The sequence below is a fragment of the Eptatretus burgeri genome, chromosome 12, assembly GCF_056783735.1.
Source record: "Eptatretus burgeri isolate ZD-2024b chromosome 12, Ebu_testis_v1, whole genome shotgun sequence".
NCBI classification, from domain to species: Eukaryota; Metazoa; Chordata; class Myxini; order Myxiniformes; family Myxinidae; genus Eptatretus; species Eptatretus burgeri.
Window position 1 is genome coordinate 46,306,340 of NC_140972.1, and position 20,593 is coordinate 46,326,932.

General features: G+C 42.6%; 1 protein-coding gene across 1 annotated transcript in view; it reads right to left on the minus strand.

Moving 5' to 3' along the window:
- LOC147015536 (talin-2-like) overlaps positions 1 to 20,210 on the minus strand; it is a 265,377-nt gene extending 245,167 nt beyond the window's left edge. Inside the window, exons 1-2 of the mRNA XM_085850367.1 lie at positions 20,135 to 20,210; positions 3,788 to 3,947 (exon numbers count right to left, since the gene is read on the minus strand). Coding sequence (XP_085706493.1) covers positions 3,788 to 3,923 — 136 coding nt within the window. The 5' untranslated portion in view covers positions 3,924 to 3,947; positions 20,135 to 20,210. The remainder of the gene's footprint in view (positions 1 to 3,787; positions 3,948 to 20,134) is intronic.
- Between the last annotated feature and the right edge of the window lie 383 nt (positions 20,211 to 20,593).

Consider the following 20,593-nt stretch of genomic DNA (forward strand, 5'->3'; position numbering starts at 1 on the left):
GTGTGTGTGTGTGTGTGTGTGTGTGTGTGTGTGTGTCTGTGTGTGTGTGTCCCTCTCTTCCTCTCTCTCTTTTCCGCCCTCTCTCTCTCTCTCTCTCTCTCTCTCTCTCTCTCTCTCTCTCTCTCTCTCTCTCTCTCTCTCTCTCTCTCTCTCTCTCTCTCTCTCTCTCTCTCTCTGTGTTGTAATAAACCTTTTGTTCTTAAAAACCTGTAAGTGATCATTCAAGGTACAGGACTTCGCCATTAAGTGCGAGTGAATTGGCCCTAAAAAATCCGGTAACGGCCCGATGGGGAAACACACATTTAATGCACTATTAAAATATTAACTCGACACCTTTTATCCATGTCAGCCTCTGCCACGGTTACATCAGAACGAGCTGATTCCTCAAATGGTCACGGATTTTTAACCAAAATATGGAGCCGTTCAAAAATTATGTAACACTATTTTTTTTAGGAAGGCACATACGGGCTTCATTAAACCTTTCTCATATTTTTTATTCCCACATATGATTCGGTTTTTTGGGGTCCCTCATCGTGATTAACACCTGACCCAAACTCGGATGGTGTATAATCAGCAGAGGCCCACCAGAAACCCAAGATAGCAGCCATATAATTTTGTCTGGTACCATGGTGGATAGAGTCAGGCGACCAATGTGGGTGTGGTATGGCAGCTGTCCGACCAATGGGTGCACATTTCAAAAATCAACCCCAAACAACCCCAACAACAGCAACACGGAGCTCTTGTAGACACACCTGTGACATGTCACAGGTAAAAATGTCGGATGCTTATAAGTAAGCACAATAACGTGGTTTGTTTTGAAAATTTATCATTTCCATGTCGCAGATAAAGATGTCGGATGCTTATAGGCAACTACAATGATGTGATGTTTGTTTTGAAAATTTTAATTTCCCAATACAAAATAGCATTATGTGCAGTGACATGCTCTTTCCAGAGCTCCCTTGCTGTCAAAACAGTCACGATGCAGAAAATACACTCCGTGGTCTTCCATTGTTCTTGCCAATGGTAATCCTTGCATGCATTTGGAACTTGGCCAGGGATACAAGAACATAACGGCCTACTCTTTTCAAAAGGCACTGGGGGATCTTCAACGTTCACCAGAGAATGTTAGCAAATGGGACACCCAGCTTAACATCCCTCCAAAAGAATGGCACATTCATCAGTGCAATTCCCTGCCTGCAACTCACGAGGATAACGGTTTAGAGTCAGATTTGGAAATCGAATCGAGACAAAACAGCTCAAAAAGGAAGTACACTACTTCAGAGCTGCTCTCATACCAGCCCAAAAACACGATTACTTTCCTGATATAAATACTTTTTGAGTAGTTTGCATTTCACAACTCCAAATTTACAAGAAAAAAAAACATTTTAAAAAGGAACCACAGTGGGAAAATGGGGCCTTTTGATCAACATAGCAATGCTGTTTTTACAAATAACAATGTGACTGGCTCGATTAGTTTGGTTCAACAGAATCCAAGGGATTAGCAAAAGCCTGGTTCCATCAGCTTTATTACGTACCATGCTGACATCTACAGAACACTTGGCTCAGAAAAACGGCTGAAATTTTCAATAACTCACAAATCTCAAAATCAATCTGAGATTTGCAAAAAACCGCATGGTCAAAGGCTTGCGCCATTGCAAAATGAAATGACTGTTTAGACTCGATGCATTCCAGACACGCCATCTTCAATAAAGGGAGATAGGAATAAACCATCAAAAACAAATTTCTCTGTTACATTATTTTGCTTCTTCTTGCATCTGGCAGCTTCGCTGCCAGGTAGCAACCATTTTGTTGGGGCATGACTATGCCACTGATGCTGTGCCCTGAGACCAGCACACTGATACTTATTTCACCAACCTCAGAAGGATAACAAGCTGAATCAACCCCACCTGATGTTAATTCAGTGACCAACATAGCTTGAACTCAGGACCCTAAGATCCCAAGCCAGCCACCCGAACCACTAAGCCAACACCAGGCTTCTCCTTTACATGAATCAACAACTATCACAGATAACTGGCGACATGGAACACATTTCTTCATCAATTCTGGTTGCACTCCAATCAAGTTGGGGGAAACATTGAGAAATGCACAACTCTGTGCATACTACGCAGACATCATAGTGATAATATAATCAAATGTATTACTCGTCTGAAACGGTGAAGAAATAGCCTCTTGTGCTTTTGCCAACTTTAAGAAATGTGAACCAACAATTATCAGATTGAGTAAGTCACCTCGCTCCCTCCCCACCTCCCTTAATATTCCTTTGAGAGCAGGATGATAAAAATTGCTTTTTTAATTTATTTTAATTTTAGCAGTCGTCACACAATTAAGTTGAGCCGCATCACTGTGCATCGTAAAAGAGTGATCCTCATCTGTTCTGAAAGTATGTAGCTACACAGCCTGTGTTCGAATAAAATTGTTTTGAATCACTTTATTTTATTGATTTTGGGAGGAAATAATAGCAAGTTAGAGACTATTTTACCACCAGCCAACCCCCCCCCCCCCTTTCGTAATAGTAAAGTTACTATTTGCCTCTGCCACCGGCGATGGAAAAAGGTTATGTTTTCACCCCTGTCTGTCTGTCTATCTGTCTGTCTGTCTGTGAGCAGGATATCTCAAAAAGTTTTGGATGGATTTGGAGGAAACATTGTGGACAAGTTGGGTGTGTGACAAGGATGAAGTGATTCGATGTTGGTGAACATCTGTATCCGGATCTGGATGCTCGAATTTTTAAAATGATTTTTCACCATTGAGAGATGGCCAGAAATGATATATAGCACGATATCTCAAAAAGTTGCGGACAGAGTCGGACGAAACTTGGTGGACATGTTGGGGATGTGTGTGTGTGTGTGTGTGTGTGTGTGTGTGTGTGTGTGTGTGTGTGTGTGTGTGTGTGTGTGTGTGTGTGTGTGTGTGTGTGTGTGTGTGTGTGTGTGTGTGTGTGTGTGTGTGTGTGTGTGTGTGTGTGTTAAGGATGAAATGATTCGATTTTGGTGAAGATCTGGATCCGGATACGGATCCGAGAATTTTTTTAATTTCCAAACTGATTTTTCATAATTCAGAGATCGGGCCAAGAACAAGGTCCGGTTGCAGATGTGGCCTATCAGTGGGCTACAAAACGTAAACTCTTCAGCCTGGCAAAGGTATGACCTCAACCAAGTGCCGTTCTAATTTAAACAATGGCTTTGTTTCGGGCAAAGTACAGGCAACAACGAAGTCTTGATGAAAATAGTCAGAAAAGTTAACTGCTGAGTGTGCGGGGTGGTGGGGGGGAGGATGGGGACGGGACATGTAGCAATGAGAGTCGGGAGGAGGAAGGAGAGGATGTGGGATTCAATTTGCAAAGTAAGATGGCAGCATGGAAAAGAAGGAACATGGCAATGTCAGTTTATTCTGTACTGGTTTTGCCTAAACAGATAACATGAATGTGCAGTTACCAAAAGCAAAATTCAAGCTAAAATATTTCGAAACACTTTCATTTCAAGTTAAAAACCTCAGACATTTCCTGACCTTACAACCCTCCCCTATATCCACCCCATCTCTTCCTTTTATATTTTGCTCTCAATTCAGAAGCATATTCTTTTTTTTTAGCCTAATGAGAAATCAAAGAGAGAAAATCCAAAAATTGGAAAACCACAAGGTTAATTAACACAACCAGATGGGTTTCACACCCAGGATAACTACAAAGATAAGGCTTGGCAAAATTATGAACAAAGACTGCAAGACTAACTATAAAGAGCGGTTGATACATTTTTATGTAATAATATACCTTCTCCTGACTGGGCCTCAGGTACCCGGTCCCGGATTGCCTTGCAGGCATCCCAGATGATGGTAGACGGTTCAAACTGCATTGTTTTCACCACATTGCAATGGCGGACACAGATCTTGAGTGATAAGGCCACCATGATGTTGATGGCTTCACAGCAAAACTGCAAGAATACGTGAAAAAAAAAACAAAAAGAAGGAACAAGCGACTGAGACAAAAATGCTTTACAGGCAAATAATGTTCCAGTAAAACTCAAAGTTCTGATTCAAGGCTCAGTTTCTCACAGATGATTACAATGCCAGGAAGCATGTGTCATACTACAAATCAAACTCGGGTCTCACATTACCCCTTCAATGTATTGGGTACTCATCACATGTTCCTCGGCTTCAACCAGAGGCCTTCGCCAACTTTGACCATCAAGTATGAGCTTTACATGAAAAGTTGAACCATCGGAGATGAGTCAAAGGGTAAGACCATATCCATCCATCCATCGGGACCATACTCTTATGCAGAGCGTCGGTGCTGCCTAAGCAGTCTCCTTGGCTACTGGACACAATCCTGGACGGGTCGCCGCTCCGACACAGAGAAGACCATATAATGCTCAAATTTTAGCCGTATTAAATTAAGTATTTCAAATGGCAATTAAGATTTTGTTCGTGCGTTACACATGATACCCATTTGTGAAATGTTATGTGTAAAAAGGCCGCCGCTCATACATTTGAGTGAAACATCTCACGTGAGCTCACCTGAATATTTGTACGCAGGTGAAAGGACCATCACTTCATCATGACAAATTAAAAAATGAGGAGCAAATAGTAGGATAAAACAAATATGAAAAAAAAAATGATGAGATGTATTCATTTTATAAGCATCACCATATGCTCCGAAACACTTGTGGTTACAGACACAGCCACAGGTACATGTTTATTCAAGCACATACTGCAAACCCGGTTCAAGATGGGTGGATATGCTCTCGTCCTCACGAATAATTTTCTTCATGGACATGATGAAATATTTATTATTATTTCATTATTTTATTTAAAGCGATGGCATCAAACTTCACCTGAGTCGACAAAGCCTTCACAGTACACCTCATCTTATCTTTGGAAATCATCTTTGAAACACGAAGCAAAGATTCCAAGAACGAATACCAATGGCACAGAGAAAAAAGAGTGTTTGAACAATATTAATAAAACATTGAGTCGGGAACTCTCCAACTGGCTGAGTTGGGGATTGCTGTAATCCCTGCTTAATCATAGCTCACGTTTGAATATCTCTTGAGATTTTAATCAAATTTTAATGATTTTCATGATGACAAGTAAATTCAAAAACTATCACACTGCAATTCAATAAATCAGATTAAAAAAGGGTTGATTTCTGGGGAAGGTAGGACAATTTAGAGGCATGCGTGCTAGCCTGGGTTTGAATCCCGACGCAGCTATAAAACTGTCATCCTGGTGTTTCACAGCCAGGGTGATTCATCAATATGTGCTCCATCCATCGGAAGGCCATTAAACTAGGCATTAGTTGGTGGATGTTAAAGACCCCACAAAGTCCTTAACGAAGAGTTGGCGAGCTATTTCCGGCACCCTGAACAAATTCCAAATTCCTGCTCTAACTACGTACTGCTGAGAAGGGAATGGCAAACCACCCAGGTAACTCTGGCCAAGAAACTGTTTCTGCAGCCGGCGCCGACACTCTGTAACAGAGTATGGTACATCAGAATCAGAATTTGAAATACTGTATTCATTGACTAGTCTCCCGTCTCAACAAGCTATAATGTACAGAAATCACTAACTTATATTAAACATTAATATATATATATATATACATATATATATATATATATATATATATATATATATATATATATATATATATATTTGATGGTACTTGTAAATGGCAGCGCATCAGACACAGAACAGAAGTGTGATGCAAAGCTGATGACGACACAAACAATTTTAAAATCACAACACTTATTACTTTACATTACATTACATCTTTTAGGAAGATATGATTTTAAAATCTATACAATAAATGTAAATTGTGACCTGCATTTGTATGGGCGCAAGTCAATGATGACGTGTTTGCGGTACTGTATCGACGTCATTGCCCCTCACGACCCTCCCTGGATGGCATGCATGGAAAAATGTGAAAATTATCTTTTATATACTGTGCACCATCTTTGGAGAAAGTCAGGGAAGAAAAACACCATCAATAGTTGAGCCTTTGCAGAGGTTACAAATGTACGACATAAGGTTGCATAGCAATAGGAGAAACAAACTGCTCCTCCAACGGTCATGTAGCTCGAGATAAAGGATCTTCTAAAGATAGTTTCATTGGCTGTTGTGGAATCCCATTCCCTTACTCCCTCTCCTCATCCTCCCTTTTCCATCATCCCCTCCACCAACCAGCTCGACAGAAACTGCGCTGCTGCTACTTGTATGAGAGCTCGCCGATAATGCTTGGGCACAGGCCGTCTTGCATGCCATGATGATCTAGTAGTTGTAAAAAGATCTTTATCTCAACAGTATTCCCCTCTCTTGACTGGAATAATTGTTGATAGGGCAAACCCCAGGAAAAACTAACATTTTCTTCCTTTCAAGGTTTTCTCAGTGGATTCATCATCCTGAACCCATACCATTTGATATTAGCTCAGGGGCCCACCCAGGATTTTGCCTCAAATTCAAGATGGCGGCCAAAATCCAAAATTGCCACCAAAATTACCTTTAGGAGATTTATACTGCCTTGTAGTGTTTCCTGTCAAGGTTTTTTTCAGTGGTTCTGTCATCCTGAACATATATCCTTTGAGGTTAGCTTGGGAGCCACCCAGGATTTGGCCTAAAATCCAAGATGGCCACCAAAATTAAATTAATTGGGTTTATACTGCCTTGTAGTTTTTCCTATCAAATTTTTCTCAGCAGTTCCAGCATACTGGACCTATAGCCTTTAAAATTAGCTTGAGGACCACCCAGGATTTGGCCTCAAATCCAAGATAGCCGCCAAAATTAAATTAATTAGGTTTATACTGCCTTGTAGTTTTTCTTGTCAATTTTTTCTCAGCAGTTCCAGCATACTGGACCTATAGCCTTTAAAATTAGCTTGAGGACCACCCAGGATTTGACCTCAAATCCAAGATAGCCGCCAAAATGGCCGTCAAATTCATCTTAATTATAATTATTCAAACTACCTCTTAGGTTTTCCTGTCAAAGTTTTCTCAGTGGTTCCGCCATTCCAAACCTATGTCCTTTGTTATTAGCTTGGAGGGCACCCAGGATTTGGCCTCAAATGCAAGATGGCCACGAAAAACCAAAATGGCCACCAAAATTACCTCAAAATTAATTAATAAGGGTTCTCTGTTCCTGTAAAATTAACTTTTTGTACCTAATATGAGGTTTATAATGGTACCGGAAATTGATTTTGGGGTCTAGAATACTCAACCGAGCTTTATTATCATGTAAATATGACATTCTCACTCAAAACAGGGCACAAAATGTAAATAGAGATAATATTAACCACATTTTCTGGTCATCCTACAGTTCAATTCACCAACAAAATGGGCGATACAAACACATAATTAAGATAGAACTGCAAGTCCAGAGATAATGTTCATTCGCTATTATCCAAGTCACTATCCGTCTGTGAGTCAGATGAGTAGACTGCTCTAATACTGCCAGAAGAGGTAGCCGGCTGCTCTTCAATGCTGTCGCTGTCACTTCCAGTACTCTCGTCCCCTCCTGTGCCGTCGTCTCCTTTGTCCTCACTATGGCTGGGTCTCGTTCTTCTCTTCTACTTTGGGGGCTGGGTCGTGTCTCTCGTATCTTCTGTGTCTGCATCCTAATTAATGTCACCTGTATGATCGGAAATGATTTAAATGCTTTGTCAAATTGATTTCGAGAATATAAGGCTGTGAATTGTATTACTAAATGACAAACAACAAGTCTGAAACAGCAAATGGAAACCTTGCGTAGCTTTTCTATGAATAAATGTATATTTAACTGGTGTTAACCTTCTTCTTCTGCTCGTCACCGAAAGGCTTGGTGGGAATTGGGGGCAGGTGAACCATATTGGCCGAATACCATCTTCCGTTTCTTCCCAACCTCTGTGTTTGATGGAAGGATACCCAATATCTTGTTTCAGACATTGATACCAGATAAAAGCTTGTAAATCGCTCCTCTTGAGGTGTTCATTGGTGCTCCTCTCATCTGGCAAGATACTTGAACTGGATTTCACTTTCTGCTTGTCGTACATTCTGATCCTTGTTCTCACATACTCTTCATGTTCACTTCCAGCATTCATGCAGGTTCTAAAGAAGGTCTTAGCATCGGCGATGTCTTCAACTGAAGTGCGCGATGTGCCAAGTTGCAAGAGGAGTTGGAACTTTCCCAGTTTATTCGTCTTCTTCAGTGGTTTTACTTTACCAACACCAAATGGAAAAGAGGTTGTATCACACCCTGTAATGGTGTGATAGGCAGGAAGTGCTTGACACATTTCATCACCAAATCGGTGAGTTAGAGCTTTGACGCCAACATACCTCTCACGGTCAATCTTCATCACCCAGTCTTGTAATGGTTTAATGACAGAATAAGCATAGGTCAGGAGTACAAAGACATCTGTATCTGCCGCCCTGACAATTACAGGATCTGTTGACTTGGATGCATGGAGGATGTCTGGTGTCAGGTTCGTGGTGGTAGCAGGAGTCAAGCATCTCGATTTTGAGTTGCGTTATCAACCAGGTATCATCTTCCTCTGTCACAGTTTGTGGAACTTTCAGCTTTGATCTCACAGCATCGGTCTTGCAGTAATCGACTCGAAATCGAATCAGTTCTGTCTTATTTTCTGAGTTTCACAGAGACAAGTCCCAATCGTTCTCTTTAGGCATGTCCTGTTCAGAGCTTGTGATGTGAGTTCTTCTTCCAGGTGTGCCACGGCGACGTTGAGTGAGCACCTTCGTTGTGGCTGTACTGTATGAATCAAATATGATTCCCAGTGACTCCAGTTTGGAGTCACTTGCTGGCAAGCAAAATTTCAACAGGGATGCTGCATATTTTCCCCAAGTTTGCTGAGCAGGAACAGATTTCACAGCAGCCATTCCATTTGTAAGCCAATTTCCTTCATGTGGCGGGTTCTCACGGACTGATTCAGACTCTTCTATGAGGTAGGTCCGCAATGCTGCTTTTGAACCTTGCTCAAATCTCTCTCTGGTGTGGCTAGAGCTAGTGGGACAGTAGTCAAGGGATAAGCTTGGTGTTGGCTTTGTGGTTAGGGTGGCAGCTTGGGATCCTAGGGTCCTGAGTTCAAGCCCCGTTGGCCAATGAATTATACACCAGGGGGTTGACTCAGCCTGTCATCCTTCCGAGGTCGGCAAAATGAGCACCAGTGTACTGGTAAGGGGGACACTGCATCAGCGGCATAGCCGCGTCCCAACCAATGATGCAACCAGCGGCCACAGGCTACGAGAGAGGGAGAGAGAGAGAGAGAGAGAGAGAGAGAGAGAGAGAGAGAGAGAGAGAGAGAGAGAGAGAGAGAGAGAGAGAGAGAGCCAAGGGACATGAATGTGCCTCTTCTGGGGATGTTGCTTTGCCAAACAGTAAGCCGAAGGCCTGTCTGTCTTCTTTCAGGATATTAACAACTTTTGGGTCTTTCTTGGCCTTCTCCATCCCGGTTTTTATCTTGAGCTTGGTTAGCTTGTCGAATAAATTGACTCGTTCTTCCCCACTGGCTTTGAGTCTCAAGTCAACAAATTCTTTGTATTTCTGTTCTCCAGCTTCTGCGGATGACATCAATCCTCTTACAACATCACAATCGATTTCCACACCAGTCTTCATACGGCAAGCGGGACCATTCAGGAATGGGTCGAAGTATTTGTCAAGCTGAAGTACAAGATTATGAACCATATTTTCATGGTGTATTCGGGCCGCTATTGTGGTCTCCTTGTGGGCTGAGGAGGTGATGATATTGTTGCGAATTCGCGCCCGCCGGCGTGCGAGCGGCCACGTAACTCGAATCGCGGCACGTCGCCCACCGGACGGACAATTCTGTCATGACTCTCTCGGACTAACGCCGGGAGCTAGTCACGGGTGGGCCTTTCGGCCTCACCACGATCGTGCCAATCGGCCCCCCGCGTGGGATAGGGTTGTTCGCCAAATTCGACCTACCTAAGTACCCACACGGAGGGTAGACCGGGCGATCGCACTTCGCCGCATGTCGACTCCGGACACGGGCCACTTAAGCGACCCGTTCCGTACTATCAGGATAACCGAGCGGTGTTATCGTCGACCTCGACGGTTCCGATTAATTCGAATTATCGGGCGTATTTAGCCCACTACCAACCCTTTACGTGAAGCAAGATGGAGATTCAATTAAAGAAAAGACGAAGCGAAACGGGAAAACAGTTCAACATAAGGCACATTTATTCCGCGGCACATGGAAAGCACACATATTCAATTACAACAATTATGCACCAAAAGCAGATGTAACAAAAGAAACACAACAATGCAGATCTACTACCGACTACGCGAGCACACGGCAACACTTACACAGTTTTACTTTACAGACGGCGCCGACAACACATATACTCAAAAGCAAAAGAAAAGGGCCACCCTCAAAGACAAGGGGGCAGACGGGACCTGTGGGCCGCGAGACCGGGTGGAGCCTACCCGTGTCTTGTGATGAGCCGCAAATGTGGCGGCGGTGCCCCGACTCCGTGCTCCTTCGCGGGTTTCGTTGGCACTGCTTGGAGTGGGGTGGGAACGGGGCCCCCTTTTCGCACTATCTCAGCGCGGGGGGAAAAAAGGGGGGAATTGTTGATGCTCTGGGGAAAGAGGATAGCTGGCTTGCTTGGGTCCCGCGACGAGCGACTCCACTGCGACCTCGACCGCGCTCCCGGCTTCCCCTCTCTGCAGCTCCCCGACAGACTCCGAACCCCGACAGACTCCAACCTCCGACAGCCTGACTCTCCTCCAGACCCGACTTGACTGCTGCTGCCACACTCTGCCACTGCCACACTTCTCCAACTCGCCTTGACTCTTCTCCAACTCCTTTGACCGAAAAACTCCCAAATTCGCCCCGCGATCGGCGCTTTATAGTGGTGGAGGAGAACCCATATGCAAATTTCTGGATCAGAACGAGCTCGGGGGTGGAGCCACGCTCGCCCATTGGACGGAGAAAAAGGGGCGTGAATCTCCCCTGATCCTCGAATTTGCATATATCGATTCTACTCCGATGCGCCTGGAGGCGGGGCCAAATCGCCCCGCGCTTGCTGATTGGACGGATCAGAAGTGGGCGTGTATCATTCCTGATCCGACTTCTCCTCGGAAAGGCCGCACTTTGTACCCGCGGCTCGGCGCACGCCCTGTACGAGTCCAGGACAGCCTGACGCTCGGTGCCCACAAGCGGTGCGGGAATGGCCGCAGAAGGAGAGCCGAAGGTGGTGGAGGGTCCAAAGTGCTGGTCCATGGCCACGGTGACGCTTGGAATCGCGGTGATGCGATGTTTGCGGGAGCGAGCTGTGAAGGTAAAGGTCGTGGCTGTTGGCGTTGTTGTTGTTGTTGTTGTGAAGCGGCGTTGCGGTTGGTGGTTGTTGTGTGATGGCGGTTGAGACGTGGTTGGTTCAAAATAAAGATAGAACAGAAAAACGGCTATCTTAAAGGGTCGCAGCCCGAATGAATCACATTTATTCCCTCTAAACAACGGGTTTGGGGCTAACTACACATGTACTTACGAGATATCTCACCCTACAGGACCTGAGTGGTGGTTTGCGAATTTCCTCAACCGTAACAATATTTAGCCTTTCCTTCAGTGTAGCTCTGATCTTAGCCATGATATGACTGGTCTTGACGAATGTGTCTGTTGTGCTCTCATTGGTACTGTATCCGCCTTGCATTGGACCACCTCTGACCTTCACTTCTCGGTTGATTGTGGTCTCAGTTATCAAATCCCCATAGATTGTAGAGAAGGGCTCACAAGACAATGGCACACCATCTGCAAATTTCTGCCTCCCCCAGGTCCCATAAATATTGCACAGCCCCTAAACCCTGCTTTCAAAGAACAGAACATTCTTGGGGACAAATAAGACGAAATATCAATTTTGAGGTAATTTTGGTGGCCATTTTGGTTTTTCGTGGCCATCTTGCATTTGAGGCCAAATCCTGGGTGCCCTCCAAGCTAATAACAAAGGACATAGGTTTGGAATGGCGGAACCACTGAGAAAACTTTGACAGGAAAATCTTACAGGAAGTTTGAATATAATTAAGATGATTTTGATGGCCATTTTGGTGGCTATCTTGGATTTGAGGTCAAATCCTGGGTGGCCCTCAAGCTAATTTTAAAGGCTATAGGTCCAGGATGACAGAACCACTGAAAAAACCTTGACAGGAAACACTACGAGGCAGTATAAATCTCCTAAAGGTAATTTTGGTGGCAATTTTGGATTTAGGCTGCCATCTTGAATTGAGGAAAAATTCTGGGTGGCCCCCAAGATAATATCAAATGGTATGGGTTCAGGATGATGAATCCACTGAGAAAACCTTGACTGGAAAAAAAATGTTAGTTTTTCCTTGGGTTTGCCCTGTCTAAGAATCCTTACTATAATTCATGGACCGGTGTTTGTTTGTTTGTTTATCGTGATGGGTGATGTCCAGTGTTCGGCTTGTGCCAGCCATAATGCTTTGAAGCTTTTAGATACATCTTCTTCAGTTTTGGCTTCTTTCTTGCCATGTCCTGTCCATGGAGGACAGCTTTCTGAAGGGAAAAGGATATTGTTGATTGATGAACACTGACCCTCATCTCACACATAGAGCCTTGCAGATCTTTCAAACTGGTTAAATAAAGGTGTAACCTATTATACTTATTTTGTAAGCTTTCAAACAAATAATTTGCTCCTGAAGTAGTTTAGGGTTCATTAGGGAAATGGTTTGAATACTTAATGCAACTGAGAATCATCAGATTTTCTCTGTTAATTTAACTTTCTCACATTTTATCTGCATTTTTTAGCTTTTTCACTTTGGAGTAGTTTTTGAAGACGATATATTAAGTTTGAATTGAAAGCATCAAGAAATAAGCTCAGGTGGCATCAAAATGTGAAATCTTTGGAAGGAGGGTGAATACTTTTGCAGGCCACTGTATTCATTAAATTTCAAAGTAATTTCAAGAACTTCTTTTCTAAATCCTGTCAAAAAGTGTGAAAAAGTATGCACAATGTAACAAAGTGCACAATAGTTTTTACATCTCTTGGCAAGTGCATGGTTGATGGAAACAGTTTGATAACTTTTGTACATTCATTGTTGTTATAGGCACCAAACACTTACTGTCGCCAATTGTATTTATAAGACAGAAGGACCCATGTCTGTAAAGTGGGATTGTTGGGTGGGTGGGAGTGGGTGGAGGCGGTGAGAGGGGGGCTGTGCGAGGGCTTGAACAGGCATCTGCTATGCAACCAAATATCTAAGACAAGATGCTACAGCAAAGAGTTTCTGTGTGGATATGAATAGGGAGCTCTTACGAAGAATTTAAGTGATGCATTTCATCTGGGAAGGCATTGTAATGAAGAGACAGGCATTACTACAGTAATATTTCTTCCTTGTCCGTTTTGATCCAGCGTAATACAAAGGCTTGCCCAGTGTCATATCTGCGACACCCAATGGCAATGTACAGCACTTTGTAAAAACAATTCTTTTGTTTACTTCACTGTACATTGTATGTCTCTGAAAGTGTGTTGGTCGATTTTTAATTTTGTATAAAAATAATTCTCAGGGTAAACAATTAATTTATTGCAAAGGGCCAAAATGATTACCTTGGTTATAGTGTCATCAATAGCAACTTATACAGTCCCAAAGGTGGTTCGATTTTTACTTTGACTTTAATTTATAAAAGGCCTCTGCCTTTTGTAATCACACTAAAATACACAATTTGGTGTCTGTCTGTCTGTCTGTCTGACAACGATACATTCGGTTGTTACTTATCCAATCTCAACTAAACTTGATAGGATGACGAAGGTTGCAGCGCCTTCATTTGCCCCCCCGTCCCGAAGGAGGTTTTCCACCTTGGGCAAAATCCTTGTTAAGGTGTATACATAGCTTATCATGGCATTTCGAGGGCACACCTACGGAAGTAAAAAGATTATAAACCATGAACATGTATGATTATTGATTACCTTTTTAAACAGTTGCTACTGTTGTTAATAATAATAATGATATAAACAATAGGAATCACACTAAAATAGACAATTTGGTGTCTGTCTACAGTCTGTCTGTCTGACCATTGGTCATTACTTATCCAATCTCAACTAAACTTGACAGGATGACGAAGGGTGACACGACGAAGGTTGTAGCAACTTCATTTGTCCCCCTCTCTACAAATTGGCAATAATAATAGGGCTAATCACATAACCCCTTGTTGCACCCTTCGGGAGTGAGTGTACCGCTCATTTTAAAATTCGTCTTTACAGCATTGGCGGCTGCAATAGGAATATTCATAATCACCTGTTTTCATCTTTCATGCATCATGGCGGCCAAAGCCAAGATGGCGGCAAGTGAAGTAACAAAACCTAGTAAATTTCTGGTCAACAAAAACATCAAAGGAGCAGTTAAAATTTATGGCCAATTATCAATTTGTTTCATAATACAAATTTATGGTGTTATGTTGGAACCCGTTGATCAAAATGCAAGTCGGCGCGAGCACAATCGTGTTAAATGACATCAAGTCAAATTAAAGGCATAAATTGTTTGTCCACCTCACTCTGCCTTGGCCTACGGCTCTGCTGTTGGTGATTCCCCTCATCTCTGCTGTTCCTTATGTCTTGTTGCATCCTGATCCGTTAAGTGTACCAGCAGTAGCTCTTCCATGAGCCGAGACTATGTATTTTTTAAAAACAAAATGCAATTTTTTTCTTGCATCTGTGTAATTACAAATGCTAAATACCAATCAACCAATGATGAAGAGTGGTGAGGGGAATGCCTTGGACCAAGAGGCTTAAGTCTGACAGCCCAAAATATACTTCATCTTACAATGAACCCTGCAGGTCCTCAAGCGCATTCCAATGATGACAATATTTTAAGGCAATGATACGCATAAATCAGGCCCTGATAGCATGAAGATTGCCCGTTTCCCATGTGGAAAGTACACCCACCACCTGTCAAATTCAGGCATGCCTAGTATTCCCCATTCATTTGTTATTTCACAGAATATAAGAACGTTTTAGCATCTTTCACAAGTCAAAATGAAAGCAATAAATTACATGAAGGAAAACAGCAGGGATGAACTAGAGGAGATCCACCCCACAAATACCAGCTATGTTCATGTAGAACACTTTAGAACCATACATTCTGTAATTTTGGATTCTGCAACTACAGTAATTATCCAGGGCTGACAGGATGGCCTAGAGGTACGCACACTCACCTCTAAGCTGTCCAGCCTGAGTTTAAATCCAGAGCCTGCTATAAACTGCCATCCTGGTGTTTCACAGGCAGGACGATTCATCAATGCATGTGCCGTGCCCTGGATGGTTGTTAAACGGGAATCCCATCTGCCAGCATTCATTGGCGGACATTAAAGATCCCATGGTACCCTTTCTGAAGTGTCGGTGAGCTGTCACCGGCACCCTGAACAAATTCCAAATCCCTGCCCTAAGTACCAGAGGGCACTGCATCAGCAGCACAGCCATGCCCTCAGATAATGATTCACAGCCACGTCCTACCCCAACAGCTTTGTGCTGCATCCGAACGAAGAAGGGGTAAATTGGCAGTGATTGTCAGAGCATATTCAGGAAATTATTCACCAAAATAAATGACAAAAGCATCCACCCAGGCCATTGAAGAATGGCCAGAGGTAAACGGGAAGAATGATTGCAAGTCACAAGAAGTACCATGCTGCCCCCAGAATCCAAACGCCCCATTGTTTGAACAAATTGGAATCTGAACAATTTTTTCTAGAAAATTTTGCCCTAAAAACCGAACACATTTTCAAAAACCGAACACAACGTGGCGTTCATGTTTGTTCACGTGCGTCTCCCCCGCCTGTTCGACCCGGATCTTCACGCTTTGTTCATTCAGTTCGTCGGTGGAAGTACTCGTGAAAGTATCTCTCGTGTGTCGATCGCTACTTTACCTCGTGTTTTCACCTTGATTTGTGCTGTTATTTTTTTACTCATCTTGTGTTTTTTTTGTTTGTTTTTTTTTTGTTGTTGAGGGTTTAATGGCGCTGTCAGAGCCAGGAGGCTCTATCCACGCCACCCAACAGAATCTGATCAAACTCGCCTACAGCTATAGCCCTACAGCCACCCTGTAAGGATTCCAGCGCCTTTAATGCCGAAAATGAGTCCGAGAGGATAACTGCACTAAGAGGATTGAACTCGATTATCCATTCCCTAGCTAGGACGATTGCAAATAGTTCCGTCAAAAAAACTGAAAGATGGTCGGTTAACCGAAAAGCCCTGACCACACCGACATCCGGGATACATGATGAGGCTGAGGGAGAGAGAGAGAGGAGTTTTTAGAGGGGCATCATCGAGAGAGGGGTATCTTGACGTTGCCCTGAACAGCAATGGGGGGGAGGGTGGGCGGGGGCGACGGTCTGAACCTCCACCGTCTCCTTGCAAGCCATCTTGTGTTTTAATTAATAACAAAAAAGCAATCCGATCACGTGGTGTGACGGACTGTCGGGCAACGATTTAATTTCACAGAAAAACCGGGTGTAATTTGGAATATCCATGATTACCTCAGCCCGATGCGTTTGATGAAAGTGATTGTGGTTCTGGGGGCATCATGTTTGATGAGCTGCCCTGGGGGCAGCGCTCTCGCAGAATGCGCGAGTGATCGGAACCCAGGCCAGAGCTCGAGCCTGTGTGGACCTTTGGATGTGGTGATTGTACCAGTTTACATACAATGCACCACCACCAAAGGTCATTTACTCATCTTATTTTACATTAAACATGGGGAATTTCAGTTGAAAGTGTCTTGAAAGTGGGTTTTCTTGGGGTCCAGGAACGGATTAATTCACTTTCCATTATTTCTTATTGGGAAAATAGTTTTGGAATCCGAACTTTTTGCAATCCGAAAAGCCTCCTGGAACGAATTAAATTCGGATTCTGGGGGCTCCACTGTATACGCTGATCAGTTTATCCACGTTTTGTCCCGATAATGAGGCTTAGATATAACTTTGTGTAAACTGTTGATACAGGCCAAAGGAGCGGTCTGAAATGGTGCAATGTTAGGAGAGGTGCATGACATATACGTACCGTATTCATACAGTTATTCTTAAAAAACACATTTGTCCCTCACACAGTATTCGACTAACTGAAAGCGCACTTCAAGAAAGACATATAGATCGGGTTTTGGCCTTTTGGTGTCAACACCTGGCTCCCAAAGTTCAAATCTAATGTACTATGTTAATTTATCCACCATCTTCTCATATCTATGTAATTCATGTCAAGGTTATCACAATATCCTTGTCTGTTGATAAATGTACAAGCTCGTTCATGAGACTTCGACAAAGTAAAATAAAAAAGCAGTCATAAAATAAGAATAGGAAAAGTAAATTTAAACAATATACTGAACAAAACAATTTTGGAAACCAATAATATAAGGATACGAAACAAAGCTCAAAAGGTAAAGGAGTTCGGTACATTTGCGGGAAATTTAAATGCCAGAGGCACAATCAAGATCATTGTGAAATATAGAATCACAATTTAAATCGTGAGTGGAACAACTCCGTTTCACCCAAGGTGGCAGCTCCCAAGGACTGAAGCCGTTCGTTGCATTGAAAGAAAACAGACGAAATAGTGAACTCTTTCAGGATCAATGCACGAAACAGTCACAAAAATAAACGGGATACGGATTACCAGCAAGTTGATAACTTGTTAAAAAAACAAAAAACTTCAAAGCTCTTCTTGCTTTGAAGAAGGGTTCACATCGAAACGTCGCTTCACCCTCTTTCACATCGTGCTGAGCATGACATTGGGGTTAAAAAAATTAATTGTCCTTATTTCTCTGCCGACAAAGACCCACTCTCATCGTTATAAAGACTATCAATTCATTTGAAGGCAATGCTCCTCCCAAACCCGTCTCCTGTCGGTACGATGAGCACACCGGCCAAAAACTACCCGCCGTGCCTACATACGAAATAGATGTTCCCCAATTCAGTCACACAATTTTGAATCGATTGTAGCCAAGCTTTGTATCAAAATACAATAATCTTGAATGTGCCTCAGCAAACCACAAGTTTTCTTCCAATTTCACTGCCCAACTAAGAGAGTTTGCTTCAGGACACTTTCAAGAGCTGGGCTTAAGGATCTTGACAAAACCCCATAACAGCATTGCTTTCAAGTAAAATAAGTCTTGCACAGGAAGCAAGAGGCATTTCAAAAATCCAATGTACACTAAGTTTTGATAAATTATATAATCAGTTTATCAATTTCTAGATAAATAGCTACAGAAGGTTGCTTCGATATATACGACACATGTAAGCAAGTATAGATATCTGTGCTGTTATCTCGCTTTCAGAATCTTCTTGGATCTGGTCAAGCAGCTGAAGAAGATTGCTGTTACAAATCTGCTTGACACCATTAAGAATCAATTTAAATTTCTACAGACCACTTCCTTGCATTTGTCTTCTGTAATCTGGTTTGCTAACCAAAATGAGGTCACTTTTGCTCTCTCCAGCCAGAATCTTCCATCGACGTCCAAACCAACTCACTTGGAGCTCACTTTTAGAGGAAATGTTGAGTTAGTTCCAAGCTGCTTACTCAAGACAAAGGATCTCTAACAATAGTGCAATCTCTAATACTGTGTTGTCAAATACATTCGCCACTCACCATACGTGGCGAATCGGCCACAGACATGTGGTGGATTGATACTCTTCAACAGTTCAACATGTATTGTTCTTTGCAAGCAGTTGCATTGGTGCACCAGTGATCAGACAGCACCAGCACAGTGCCCAAACACCCAATAATATTTTCGATCGAACGAAATGAGCTTAGGTTTAACTGCTATTTTTAGTGTTGTCTCAAGAACAAATGTCTTCAGTTGTACCGACACTACTACCTGCAGATATCAGTGATCTGACCGCCACCCAGTATCTACATTTGAATCTATAATAAACATCTATTTTTGAATCTATATTGGAAATTAACGATTTGTTTTGTATCACATTTGGAAGATGGTGAGTTGATCACCACAAGTTTGGTGAGCATCGAAAATCCTATTGGACACCAAGGCTCTAATATACAGCCTGGAACATCTCTGATGTAAACCAGGTGAAGGAGAAAGCAAGGACACACAAATAATGAGCAGGCAAAGAGCAACCGTTCTATCTATCCGTCTATCCGTCCACATCTACAAGGCCAGAGAAGCCTGGTCTTGAATGAATCATGTAATATGCAGAGAAAAGTTGATCTACAACATGGAAGAAGTTTTGAGTTGTGATGCAACCTCCCTTCTTTGATGGAAAGTACAAGCTGGGTGACCAGCCTTGGACAGGGTAGTAAAGAAGTTTGATATTTATGCTTGGCCTATTTCGTATTCCCGTTTGAATGCTTACTTCCTGGTGCTGTGATCCCAAATGACTTCCTAATGTCCTTTGTTATTCTTTTTATTGTTATTTTTAAGTCAACTAGTTGGATGTCCCCTAATTTACCGATCCTAATGACCTCTTGTTTTGCTCTGATAAAAAAGGTAATGCTCAAAACATCATCCGCATCTCATTTCCCGTTGCAGTTAACATTTTCTTATCACTTTCTGTTGATAAAATCCAGCCAAGGATGACGGATACTCGCCTTCAAAGAGACTAGTATTCCGTTGTGTTGTATATAAAATGTACACAAGCTCTTCAATGAGCTTGAGATCAATGCAAGGAAAATATTAGAAACAAATGCTGCTCATGCAAAATATTCACAGCCTCCAACCTCGATGTACAGCAAGCTTGATCGGGACCACATATGTGTGGTGTATCCTTTGGGTCAAAGCAGCGAGCATTGTCTTCCGAGTGGAGTTCAAGAAAAAACAACCCAAGGAGATACAAAAGAGCTAATCGTCACATCTTATTTCTCACTGGTTACACAACTCAATGATTTTCCTTCGCTGCCAATCTTTCGAGGATCACTGCATTTTGAAATATCTTAGCCTTGCCGAGATGGTCGGAAATGTCTTAAAAGCAAGAATTTGAATTGTATATCGTTTTCAGACAAAACAAATGCAAACTCTTTCGCACAGTCCTCAAATTTGTATGAAAAGGGGAGGGGGGGGAGAAAAAAAAATCTGAAACAGCAAAATAATTACATGGATAGAATCTCTTACAATGTAAGCAGCCTCGGAGCTCAATAGGGTGTGCAAAGAAACAGGTGGAGGAAAATGCTACCTGTGTAATGCTTATCCGTCACGTCTTCTGTAGTCCCAGATGTTGGTGCATCAAGGGGAGCACAAGGTCTTGACTACTGTAACACAGAAACATGAGCATATTTCAGGCATGGGCAAATCGATGAGAAAAGGCAAGTGCTGCTGGGGCCATCCCCAACCGATTAAAAAATATTTGAGCCAAGTTATTTGGAATTAAACATGTGTTCCATCTCTGGCTTTGTGTCCTACCAGCCTGATATGGTAAAATTCTCCGCTGCTGTCTTTAAACCTTTAATCAACCCATTTTTCTCCCCCCACGCAGGGCATTATAGCTATACTGGTAACCCATGCCAGCTGAAAAGGTTACACAACGTAACATTCTTGAAAATCCCCTTGAACCGCAAATCCAAAAACTTAGGGGATAATAGGGAAAATAGGGTTAGGGACGTCAACTTCAAAAAAATTCCAAACTGTACCCTTA